This window comes from Chiroxiphia lanceolata, chromosome 8, assembly GCF_009829145.1.
Source record: "Chiroxiphia lanceolata isolate bChiLan1 chromosome 8, bChiLan1.pri, whole genome shotgun sequence".
Classification (NCBI taxonomy): Eukaryota; Metazoa; Chordata; class Aves; order Passeriformes; family Pipridae; genus Chiroxiphia; species Chiroxiphia lanceolata.
Window position 1 is genome coordinate 17431873 of NC_045644.1, and position 13646 is coordinate 17445518.

The window sequence follows — 13646 nt, forward strand, 5'->3', positions numbered from 1 at the left end:
AAAAATAATGGTAAAACAGTCAGTGTCTGTAAAACAACTGGTTAACAGATAAGCAGCAGTACATGAGGGCCCACACTACACTTACATAGATTTGCTACAAGTTTCTGTAGTACCATGAATTCAGTAAAAACAATGTACTTGTGTAAGTGAACAAACAGGTCTTAATGAACAATGTTACTTAACACACAGATGAAAAAGAGAAAAAATCATCACCTTGTCCATTTTCTTGAGGTTTGTTTTTCTTCCAAAATTCGATCTCTCGCTGCAGTTCCTCTAGTTAATACCAAAGAACAGTAATGTGAATTTTTTAATCAATAATACAGGTATGTAATCAGAAATAGCCATATTCCCTCCATCAACCCAAGCAGGTACCCAAAACCAAGTGAGAAACTTACGTTCTCGAAGTCCAGGCACCAACTTAAATATAATTTCCTCTAAGGTGTTATCCAGCCTTTCAGAGGGAAAAAATACATTTCACATTAAATGGAAACTAGCATTTAAAGTATTTTTAATGTTTAAATAACAAAAACTTTTGAATAATAAAATTAATTGCATTTTTCTGGTAAATAATAAATCCTGTCAAAGCCAACTGACTTTAGCTTGAGAGGCAACATGCATCAAAGCTTATCTTAATCACCTCTTGAAGGGATTTATTTTAAGGAATTTATTTTTCAATGTACAAGAACAACAATGAAACAAATGAGGAAAAAATACTTTAAAATTTTTATTGTTTGAATTTGTATTACGTGCAAACATTCATGTTACTAAAAGGGACAGACTGGAAAAGTAGTATCCAATTTTAAGGTCCAGCTCATGAATAGTAAGCATGAAAATTATAAACTACATTAGCATATTAAGTGTTCAAGTGCTTTGGTAATAAGCCTGTTACGAAAATCTGAACAAACTATTCCCCGCTCACTACACCACAGACAAACCGATCTCAGCAGGACAAAGAAGAGCACAGAGCATCCATGCTGCTCTGACTTGACAGTTCTCAGTACCCATAATTAATCTGAACTACTGAAATCTGCCGTGAGTTTGTATATCATAAGACAGAACACAGCACAGGTCTGTCCTTTGATACCCAGATATCAGTGCCAAAACTAGTTATTACAGTCCCTTCCACTGGACACAGTGCAGTTACCTTTGCTGCTGAAGCTAAAATACTTTTCTTTCCTTTTCTCTGAATTTAACCTACTCTCCTATCCATTTAATTTATCATCTGCTTTCTAGTTCCACTTCCTCTCCCTGTCTCTCTTCTTCTTCACCTTCCTCTGTATTTCATTCTGTTAACTTTTCCTTTCTCTTCTTTGCTCTATATCTCATTTCTTGTGAACAGAAACTCCCACTGCCCACAGCCTAAACAAAAACCCAGGACAAAACAAAATACAAAGTAATACGGCCAGAGAAATTAGGTACCTTGAAATTTAGTAAGAAACTACAATACAATAATTGCCTTTGGTGTATTTTTAACTGCCTTAATTTTTCAACTCAATAAGAATATATTTCTCTACATATATATTTGCAAATACACATATGTGTACATGTTATTAATAATATACTACAAGCCTGATAAAAAGCACATCTGTTCTCTGTCATTTGTTCACCAATAGTGGCAAAGTAGGAGTAAGACTGAATGTTTTTATTGCTGAGCAATGCCTACAATCCATTTTAATGGATAACAATTATCTTCTTATAATACATATATGAGTATTGAAGGTTTTCTTCTTTACAGAATTTGTACTTCAAAGTAATTTACAGAATTTGTAATTCAAAGTTTAAAATTAGACCTATTACCCAAACATCACTTTCTGAGACTAGTTCCCTGTGGTATCAGTCAATGGATATAATCATACCATAAGAACATTCATGTTTAAGCTACAACCATAATCCATTTTTTAATTGCTTCTTCTTACATGGACAAAAAAAAGGAAAAATCATCAGGTGAAACATACCTCCACTAAAACAAAGTAGCACAGAGAGCTACTCTGAGCACACCACTTTCTCATGGATAAGAAGGAAACAAAAATCATGGGATGTCTTGAGTGCTTAACTTCTGACAGAGGACAAAACAGATCTACCTTTCCAAATGGTGTATTTTGTAGCCTCCTCTGTCAGTATCTAATATAACTAGATGGCACTGCTTCCTATGAAGCTCCCACAGAAGAGCACTGTCTTAGAAATGGAATACATTTCACCTATTAAGAAAGCTCCAATCTTCATAACATACTGATTAAGAGAAACTAAATGACAACTTCAAAAGAGAACATTGCTACCTTAATTAAAAATCCGACTGTTCCTCAGTATGATATAATACATGCTGGGTTTTCTACATTTATTTTTGAAAGTTCCCACTTAGCACTTTCTAATTTGTCTTCAACAGCCCAAAACAAAAGTCACTGGTAATGCTAAAACAGCAAAAAAACCCAGCATACTTTGCAGATTTACAATGCTAGCAGCAAGAACCAGCTTCTCACTCCAGTTAATGACTTCATTTTCTTCCAAAAAATGAAACAAAAAAGCTGTTTTCTCCTTACAGAGAGTAAATACTAATCAATATTTTTAAAAAGGGCAGAAAAAAATTCCTATCTGATCTTTAAGTGCCTGTAAACTAAAAACTATAGAGAAAAAAATAAATCATAAAAGATTCTCAATTTCAGATGCATCTTACAGTGTTGCTGTTATCCACATCTATGAGCACTCTAACATAAAGATTTGTATTTCTGTGACTTGCATCAAACCCATTCCAAAACAAAACCAACAAAAAGTTGGTCTCAGTTATTTAATATACTCTCTGTTAATGCTGTAACAAGAACACTGATATTTTAGACACAACTCTTTCCACTCCCACATCTTCCAACCTCCAAACAACAACATACAGACAGAAGAACCAAGCACTTGTGTCAGCTTTGTATAGTTTCTTTTTTCACCTCTTCTATAATATTGAATGAGTTATAAGATCAATACTCTCCTAATAATTATCAGCAAACATGAACCAAAATATTTCTAAGACTATAATTCAGGAAAACTTGTATGCACAGAAGCATGCTACCAAGAGAAAAAGAAGCCTGTCTGCATAGTATAGTCAACACAGTCCTACTGAGTACTGATGATGCAGAATTCTGTTAAATCAGTAAAGGGAATTCTAGAATTTAACACTTCCTACATTTTCATTTTACAACTCAATGTTAAATTTCAGACTTAATCATAGTTTCAAAAGACCCTAATTGCTGCCAGCTAAGAGATACATGTAAAAACCTCACATAGTTATGAAGTTACTCAGAATTGAGTTTATAAGTAGTTTGTAAAGTTTATCTGAAAGATCTCAAGTTAAAACTACTATCTAGTGTTCAATTCTATTTCTCAGAAAATGACTGCATTCTTTAGCAATGATGAGGCTGGTCTCTATGGTCAGAGCATAAGACATGCATTAAGTTACGCCGGCAACTTCTGAAAAAAGATCATTCTATTACACTGTTCACGTGCTCTTCTGATTATTTGTTTAGCAAATGTTTAAAGCTGTTTCATAAAATATAACCAGGAAACTACTAACTATATGCAGTTTGTTGGCAAACAGACCAAATGACTCTAAAAGGAATTTCAGGAAATAATTGTATAGAAAATAGCTCTTCCCACATTTCTGGCTTGCACTTTAACTTTTCTCACCCATCTATAATTTCCTCCTCAAAGGACAGCATTAGTTTACTAAAACGTTTCAGAAAATGCATTTTTCATCTCCTATGAAGTGGTCTCATCAGAATAAAAATATTTCTAGAATGCTTTTGTTTTCAGCTCATTAGTAGCCCACAGCATCTTCTATTACGGCTCACACAGCACCTCAGACACTCACAGGAGATCAGAAAAGTATTTTCTACTACACAAACCCTCTCAGCCCTACTCTTCCAAAAACATTCAGATGATAAAGACTAAGGCCACTAACACCCTTCAGAGCTGCTGAATTTAATCTCAGTCACCTCTCCTCTTGGTATATAACTGAAGCACAGGAATGGTTGTGCATCATATGAGTCAAAAATCAAAGCAATATATGATAAATTGTAGCAACACAATGACATCAGGAAGTGATACCAACCCTAGTAAATGACAGATGTAGATGTATATTTTAACACTGAGGTAAGAATAGTTCTTCCTAAATTCACAACAGTATTACAAAATAAGAATACCGTGGGGTGGGGTGGGGTGGGGTGGGGTGGGATGGGGTGGGGAGATGGTTGGGAGAGAGGGCAGGGAGTGCCTTCATCACTGGAGTTAAACATGAAGTTCTTCCACTTATGATGATATTTCTTGATTTCTCCATCTTATACTTATGGGATGTCTATCACCTTTGTTTCAACATAACATCACTAAAAGAGAATCCAAAATTTCAAGAAAAATAACTTTTTTTAAAAAGGTGTGTTACTGTGATATAAAAATACAAACTCTCAAAAAAGGGTATTTTTAGTGTCAAATCTTTTTTTCATTAGTGTCTTTTAATTAATCTCACAGTAGATTTCAATTCAGATTGTGTAATGGTTTGAGAGCCAGATCTATGCCCTGAAAAACATTGTTATTTGTATGATTCATTTTCTACACAGCTCTAAGAAGAAAAAATTTGCCATGCAGATTGGAATGCCCTAAATAATTTGAAAAAAGAAACTCTGGAACTTAATTTCATTCCATATAAAGAATAAAAGGTATCTGCTTCATTTATTTGTTTAATAAAGGTATTAAAATGTTTATTTTAACTTGTAAAATATACCCAGTCTTTCAGTGTCTTTCCCTTACCTTTCCTCCTTTTATTATATCTGAAAAAAATCAATTTACAATTTAGTGGGAGCTGAGGAAAATAACAACCTATATGGCTCAGAACAGTTAATATATGCTTTATACAAATAAGCAAAACAATGAATTCCCTTTTAGGATAAAGATGCTAGGATTTTTTTTCAATTTTTTGTTTTTCCATTTTAGCAAATGTTGTGAAATAGCATCTTACCTTAACATTTCTAGTGGATTGGTCTCATGCACTTGGTTGCCACACCTGGGACAGTCATTGCTGTCTTCAAAGTGTTGAACAATACAAGTCTTACAAACTGAGAGACAGAGGAAAAAAAAGGAAGAAAGAAAGAAAGAAAAAAATCAACTTAGACAAGATCTAAATAGTAGCTACTACATGCATCAGAAATAAAAGAGTATTACCTCAAAGTAAATAATTACAATACATTTTCTCCACTTCGTGTTCCTCAAAGCCACAGTTCTGCTCCACTGAGACACCAAGTTCAGCAGCACAGGTTAGACAAGCACCACTTTAAAGCACGTGATATTTTTACTGCTTATAATTCTCCCAACATCATAAAATGCAAAGCCCATACCATGTAGCCCTTAAAGAGTAGGTTCTGACAAAGTGTGTGCTGGGGAGCTCGAGCACAGCAGAGCCAACCATCACTTCAGCTGATCTGAAAATGACTTAGGCACATCATTTTTGTTTCAATGTTTTGCTTGCAACTGAAAATACTGGTGTAAATACTTCTTGCAAAAGAGAAGTTCACAGAAGTTGTACAAAGGTTCAAAGTGTTTTCCTTTTGGCACAGCGTTTTCAAAAGCAATGAGAGAACTTACAGTAAACATTTAACACTTGAATCTTATAATGAAAACTCAGGATCATGACCACGGCAAGTATAAACAAACCCAAACCATGAACAATGTGAACTTAAACCCCAATAAACTGAAATTAAATTAAGCAAGGTGCTACACTACTGTTGCTTCCAAATGATTAATTGCAAACTGTAGATTTTAATGCTATTAATAAGAAAATGGAAGCCAAGCTGATGAGAACAAATATGCCTGCTACTATTACTGCATTACAACATTCTGCATGGAGATAAACTCTATCCTCTGTTTATTATTACTTCACCTACATTGAAATGACAACTGCAAATTCATCAGTAAATGGACTGAAAAAATAAATGGACTGCTGTGATTGCAATATGCTTTCTGCTGAAACACTGTAATTTTTTTCAGCAATTACCTAAAGAAGCATAAGCATCTCTAAACAAGCTGGTAAATCTGAATTATAAGACAACTTCAAGGAATCTCAAAATTCCTTTAACAAATGTCACCTAACAAGCAAAGCCTGCATTTGTCTTTGCCTTAGTATGCTCAAAAGAGTTATGTCAAATCAGATAATGCTGGTAATGCACACCACATTAGACCTCTATGTAGGTGTTTTTTCCAACTGCTTTAGAACACTAACTTAAGGACATTAACTTCACAGCTCTGGTTGAAATTACAATGAACTTTCCACTTTACATGGGACAATAGACTTCAGAGCTCTCTGGCAGGCTCTCAGCTCTCTCCCTAAGCTAAATGGTTCTAGCAAGGCTGGCTGGATGCAGGGCAGATTTCTGGTGACCTGGTAGAATGAGCTCAGGAAGCCCACAAGCCCTGCCAGACAAGCCCTTTAAGCTGGGCACAGCACTGTCCTCTGCACACGGTGTCTCCAAAAGAGCTGAGAACACTGATGCCATGAGAGCAGCACTCAGAACTCAGGACATGAGTTAGTTTTTGCTTAACCTGAAGTTGTGAGGTATTTAGCACTGGCATACAGATGCAAGAATCTGCAAACACAGAACTCTTCTTATATCACAGACCTTTCGTAATTTGTTGAATTACTAGACTTAATCGATTTTTGCACATTCATTCCCTAACACTTCCAGAGGGTAAGAAGTCTAGTACAGAGCAGCAAATGTGATTGTACCTACAACAACATTTCTTCATTTTTCTACATACTTTTTCTAACTAATACTCCTAAAAGTAAACATTTTGCCACTACACTTACATAATAGAGAGAATTTCATCACCCACATAGAAGCCCCCATGCAAGCCCAAGAGAGCATTTAAGAACATGCTGAAATCAGAGCACAAATCTTAACTTTTGAAATGCATGTAGTTTAGATTTCTATAACATCTCCTCATTAATACAACTGAGAATCTCCTCTAGGACTGAAAATAACAGAAATTATCCTTGAAATTGAAAAGATATGAAGATTCTCAGCTCAAAGCTTTTCTTAAGATGTAGTGTTTGCACTTGTACAACCCAAGGGCAAACATCACAAGATGGAATTCTTTAGCTGATCAGTAGCTCCTCAGCCATCCCAGCTCCCATAACCAGCTGAACTATCATTCCTTCTGCCACCCACCTGAAATACAAAGTACAGGGAGCAACTAATCAAACCCCAGATACATACACACAATGATATAATAGGGAAGAGGCACAGACTGCAAAATATATACAAAAATCACTTCTCCAAGAATATCAATCCCTATTCTCTTATCTCTTTTTCAATGGAAATGGAGTTCCTCTTCTGCTAACTCCTATAATAAAGGAAGGAGTTAGTCTTTAATTTATTTTTCTTTTTTGGTAAGCCTCCTGTCTGGTATAAACAGCAGCACCTCTATGGAGTCTTTCTAATCTGACACCAACTTAAAATGATTGATAAGGAACAAACAAAGTGGCAAAAAAGGTACAAACGTAACTAGTACTGGTCAATATTAATTTTGGGACTCATAAACTCAACTCCCAACCTTCTCTTACCTGGGAAATGGTCAGGCTGGATGAGGCTCTGAGCAACTTGAATTAGTGGAGGGTGTCCCTGCCCATGGCAGGGGGGTTGGAACTAAGGATCCCTTCCAACCCAAACCATTCTATGATTGTATTAGATTTTTTTTTTTTTTGCAACTGAGACTCTTAGAGAATTAGCACAAAAATTCTTCAAAAGACTTATAAAGGGGTTTGTATCAATACCAGAGCGATTTCTTTTTTTCCATAAGCAATCAGAATTAGTCTCCTTCAGAAAGCATTTCCCTGCATTTTAAGAAAGTATGTCTGAAATTCTTTTAAGAGAATTTAATTCTTTCACTTGTTCTTGGGATCTCTGTTCCATTCACATCAGAGAAGTTCTTGAAGTCTCTGATGACACTGTTCTAACTGATTTGAAAAGGACTAATTCGTTTCTCTTGTAAAGATATTTTAAATATCTTTATCTTTGTAGGTTTTTTTTGTTTGTTTTCCAAACTAAAGAGAAAAAGGGCCTATCTGAGCTATGGTTTTCATTTACACCTAGAAGAAATCTGAAATGATTACTATTCACAACAACTTTATGCCATGGGATAGATAACTGACACACACTTAAAATCATAAAACCTCCCAACCACTGACCACTGCTAAACACAGAGCATGCTAATATCCACAATAATGTAACTTAAAGAAATATTTATAATATAAACCTATCTATAGAAAGGAACTGAATTACCCAGTCTGAATACATTTATGTGCTCTCTTTATACCTTTTCTTGAGAGAAGGTGACACCCTTGGAAGCCATGCACTGTCCAGGAAAGGGCTTAATGATTAATGAAGAGCTTAAACTCCAGTGTAAGAAAGATCTCTGAGTAAAATATGTACAGAAAAAACATCATAAGGAACCAAGAATCTTATTCCAGTCCTATATGGATGTATTCCCTATGCCAACAAACACACAGATCTGGATCAAGTGTTTGTACAGCCAGCTCAATGCCATGAAAAAAATCTTGAAATTGTAAATCAATACTGCAGTAATCTAAAACAACTTTCACTTTTTCTCATGCAGACCTATGGTGCTATGAGGACTTGTCCATCAAAACTAATGTGATTCACCAATAGCAATGTAAAGGTAAAGAAGACATATAAATTCTAGCATGCAAGTATAATGAACTGATAAATGATAGTCCTATAGGGATCATGAACCAGTATTTTCAGATATGATAGGTATAAGTGTCCTCTGTTACTCTCAATATAGATCACTGAACATTTTTCAAAGTCTATCACTTGGCACTTTCAGAAAACGGGATGAAGTCTAAGTATTGGATGAAGTCTAAGAATAGGGAAAAAGGGAATCTTTAACCACAATTAAATTACAAATGTATTTAATTCACTTCCTCAGGGAAAAAACAAACACCAAACCAAAAACCTTTTACACTTCAAATACAGATTAACAAAATGACACAGTATCATTTGCTTTACTGTAGGTCATGGTGTGGCAGCAAACAGGAGAAAAATTGCTTAACCAAAATGTACACAGTTTGCAGAATTTTGAGATATATGGTACACAGGCCAGAGAAATGAGAACCTGAATTTCACAGTTGTACTATAACATTTCAGATGAGACACAATAAAAGTTAAACTCACATATGATGATTTTCTACAGCTGATAAAAGTACTTGTGTGACATATGCTAATTGGCTGGCAACCATAACAGACAATGCTACGTTTTCCACTACAGAGATATCTGGTTCACACATTCTTTCAGATCTTTGTAATTAGATGAAAAATACAGATACAAGTGTCAGGATTGTGTTGTATGTCATCTTAGGCAAACAAAAAAGTACATATCTTATGCAAATTCACATACATATAGTTTAATGGGAAGACTCCTCCCAGGTTACTGTTTAAATGTTGGTTAACGAGGTACCTAAATAAAACTTCATATTGCACTTTTGAAATAAAACATTCTACAAGAGAAAGTTTAATTAGTTAACTGTGGGACAAATTCTTTGTCAGAACCCATCCTTTGAATTCTTCCATGGATCTTCTCTCTCAGTTAATTACTCTCTGATCCAGTGAGCAAAGGAGCGGCACAGGATACACACAGCTACTGGAACATCAAACTCATCTCAGCGTAGGCACAGAAGTCATTTGGTATGTATAATGAAGTATTCAATTAGCTACCTTAAACCTTCTTTACAAGCACTTACATTTAGAGAAAGTGTCTGCATAAAAACAGGACACAAACTTCAATACACTTAACCATCCTTTTCAGAAACTACACATGAGATTACTCCACTCTTAATTACAATTACCAGACACATACAAACTGGATTCCCTTCTGTTGAAAGGGAATACCATAATTTCAGTACATGATGACCAAGAAAGACTTTGTTGTTGTGTTGAAAACTTCTATTTTAAAATAACCTGCTACATGTCATTGACTAAAGCTTTTGCAGGAGGAGGAGTCTGAAAGCAGCTCAGCTTGCTTGCCTGAAGGTGAGTTTTTGCTGCAGTAAAGTTTTTTGTGATCTCCTAGTGAGAGCACAGGTTTCTAGCAAAATCTGAAAAACACTCCAGTTTCAAGATTATTCATTTGATACTGAAAATTACACATCTGGTAATTTTCCTGCATGGAAGGTCATTTCTGAAAGTTCCTAGACTGCCTTGATTGATAATTTCTTAAGGCAAATACTAGAGTGACCAACTAGTTGAGATGCACCACTTGATCTGCTTTTCATAAACAGGGAAAAACTGGTGAGGAACACAGACACAGACAGCAGCTTGCCCTGAGGTGAGGCAAGCAACTCAGGAGGATTCAGTTCAGGATCTTGAGGAATGATATACAGTTAAACAGCAGAGTTAGGATTCTGAACTCCAGGAGATGGCACTTCAAGTTGTTTAAGCAACTGCTTGTCAGATTTGCCAAGGAGACTATCATTAGAAAGAAACTTAGGAGAGCTGGCTGGCTTTTTTTAAAGAAAATTTATTTAGACCTCAAGAGCTAACCTGTGGAGGATTGTGACCAGAGCAAGCATACGAAGGGTTAACGAAGCAGTGGACATTGCCAGAATGGAAGAGAATGTGGCAGAAGGTGGGATGAAGTGCCTACAACGTGCGTGGAGCCAAAGGCTGAGTGACCCAGAACAAGAAGATGATTGAAGAAAAGAAGAAAGCATGTTGAAAGCTGACAGGTGTAAAGATGGACATTAGTTGTTAATAGGTAGAAATATGCATACTGTAATTTTATAGGGCCAAGTACTGCTTGTTGATAGGTTGAAGATGCTTAGCTCACAGACCAGAAATGAAACTAGTTCCTCTATAAATAGAGGCTTGAAATAAATAATAAATGATTCTCTTGCTGACCAGCAAGGGTGTTCGTGTCCCAGTCGCTACACTAACCAGTCTGTTGTACAAGGAATTTTGTCTAAAGAACTGCTTAGTGCACACAAACTGCTTGGTGCACAAAGTTCCTAATTAATATGCAAAAGTAGAGCGTATTAGAAGTGGAGACAAGGATGGGAAACAAAAAGATATAAAATCACTACTCTGGCACTTAGGGACAAAAGTAGGAAAGCCAAGGCCCAGTCATAGCTAAAACTAGTGAGACATAATGGAATTGTGTAAGTATGCTAGTAGCTGAAGGAAATTTAGACAAAATGTTCGCCTGTTAATGAATGAAGGAAACAACTTAGGAATAGGTTATACAGAAAGGTTTGAAGTCCTCAGTACCTTTTTGCCTTGGTCTTCACAGACAGAGCCTGATCTCCACGCATGATTTGGGAAGGAGAGGGATGATCAATAGACAAGGAGCAGCAGGTTTGGGCTCACTGAGAAAACTTGACATATTCAAATCTACAGGCCAGATAGGATTTACTAAGATGAAACCTTATCACCATAATCGTGGTGATTATGAAAGGTGCCCAATGACTAGAAAAGGGTGTTAAACCCACCGTTGTTAAAGAGGGGAAGGATGACCCAGGTAAGTACAGTTCAACAGTCTCCCCTAGCTCCCTAAAAAGATGGCAGATTACATCATGACCCCTGGAATCAATTTCCAACAACACGAGGGACAAAAATGTAATCAGGAATAGGCAGTACAAATTTGCCAAAAGTTAATTATATTATAGACCATCAGGTGATCTAATAACAGCCTGTACCATTTGAACAGCAGTTACAGGAGTGACGAAGCCCTGTCTTCTTGGGAGTGGTAAGTATCACAAGGAGCAATGGTCCCACATTGACATTTGGTAGGACATTCAGTAAAACTAGGTAAAGACTGAAGCACTGGAAAAGGCTATTGAGAGAGGCTGTAGAGATTTCATGCTTGAAAAGCCACATGTCAACTATACAGAGCCATGGTTTGACCTGGTACAGTGCTGGCAATGAACCCGTCTCATGCACGTTGGCCTAGGCAGCCTCCAGATGTCCCTTTCAACCAGCATTTCTATGATTGTGTAAACAGTCTGATATTTTTTTAGGACGCTAAAGAACGTTCCCGAGAAAAGTTTATTTTCCAAGTTTTGTAAGCGCACACTGTACTAAACAACAGATGATGGGACATGGCCTTTAGCTCACACCCAGCCTGCTTCAATCAGTAGTTCTTAAACATCCTTGACAACTGTGTAACAGACTAGAAAAAAAGGTCTCAGCCCATAAGAGAAAACCATTCTGATGGAAGTAGCAAAAAAGAAATTAAGTACTGAATTTGCAGAATAAGTAATTATTTTGCAGCAACATAACCATTTCCTTCACAGCAGAGATAGGGAAGTTTGTACTCCTGATGCCCAAGCTGCACTTATGTTTCCCAGTAAACGGTGGAGTTATCTGTCCAATATTTCCAAAAACCCCATCAGAAACATCCCTTATTAAAAAGGCACTCATTTCTCAGAGCAGAACTCTACTACCTAACATTTTTCAACCACACAGAATGTGCGAATGAACTGCTAACTGCTTTGGTTGCTACTGATCACAACAGATCCCCTATGATCACTGGAGAATACCTATGTCAATATATGCTTCTCATCTTTCCAGAGTAATACACTGTACTCCCAGTATCTAATGAATTTATGTTGCTTCTTCAACCATTAATATCTGCAGATTTTGATCATTTGTGCAACAATGTTTTGACTTATGGTAATTAATAGTACAACAAGAAATCAAAGGATAGTTAAAATCATTGTATTTTATGATATCCTGAATTCTGCCACACAGTCACCTTTTCCTCTGCAGACATAAGACTTTCATGTCACTACTTTTTAATTTAATTTTCCCTTCCATCACTGTAAGCTTTGTACTTTGGCAACTAAACTTTTCTTTAAAGAAACAACATCAGCTTTCCTGCAGTTCTACTTAATGACCCAAACACGTGGCAGCTTTTTGGGGAGGAGACCTGTGCAACTCTATGGCAGCTCAGTAAAATTCACGTCCTCTAATGTGGGGACTAGGCAGTAACAGAGCTGTCTCAGTAAAGAGCTCTCAATCTACAGGTAAACAAAAGAAAGAGATGCCACTGAAAACACTCCTGCCATTATTGTTTTGTAATGGGAGTGAAAATAAATAAACAAATAAATTATCTAAACAAAAACATACAGAATAAAAACATTTTTTCAAATCTGAGCTGATTTCTGAAGTAACTGTTTCCCTCTCACCCTACCTTTTAAAAGTTACTACTGTTCATTAAACTTCAACCTTAAAAAAATTAGCTAATACCAGAATTTTTCCAGTTTCCTTAAAGGGAAAGAATTTAATGATACATTTACCTCCCTCTATTAATTTACCTCTATTAAGTACCTCAGTCTTTTCCTGATTCTTCATCACTATTTTCCTTCTGTATCCAATAAAGAATGGAGATTCTCCTTAGACCTCCTTTTGTTGCTAATGTATAGACTTATAGACACATTTTTAATTCTCTTTTATGGCAATAACCAGATTAAGTTCTGGTTGGGCTTTGGCCCTTCTAATTTTCTCTCTGCATAACTTCATGACATCCTTGCAGTCCTCCTGAGTTGACTGCCCCTTCTTCCAAATTAATAAACTCTCCTTTTTTTTTTTTACTGAGTACCAGACAAG

General features: G+C 36.1%; 1 protein-coding gene across 3 annotated transcripts in view; it reads right to left on the reverse strand.

The window, feature by feature from the left end:
- PCGF5 (polycomb group ring finger 5) overlaps nt 1-13646 on the reverse strand; it is a 65464-nt gene that overhangs the window by 19737 nt on the left and 32081 nt on the right. For all 3 annotated transcript variants that reach the window (XM_032694602.1, XM_032694600.1, XM_032694601.1), the window contains 3 exons: nt 4991-5087; nt 396-451; nt 214-273 (listed from right to left, as the gene is read on the reverse strand). In XM_032694602.1, coding sequence (XP_032550493.1) covers nt 214-273; nt 396-451; nt 4991-5087 — 213 coding nt within the window. The remainder of the gene's footprint in view (nt 1-213; nt 274-395; nt 452-4990; nt 5088-13646) is intronic.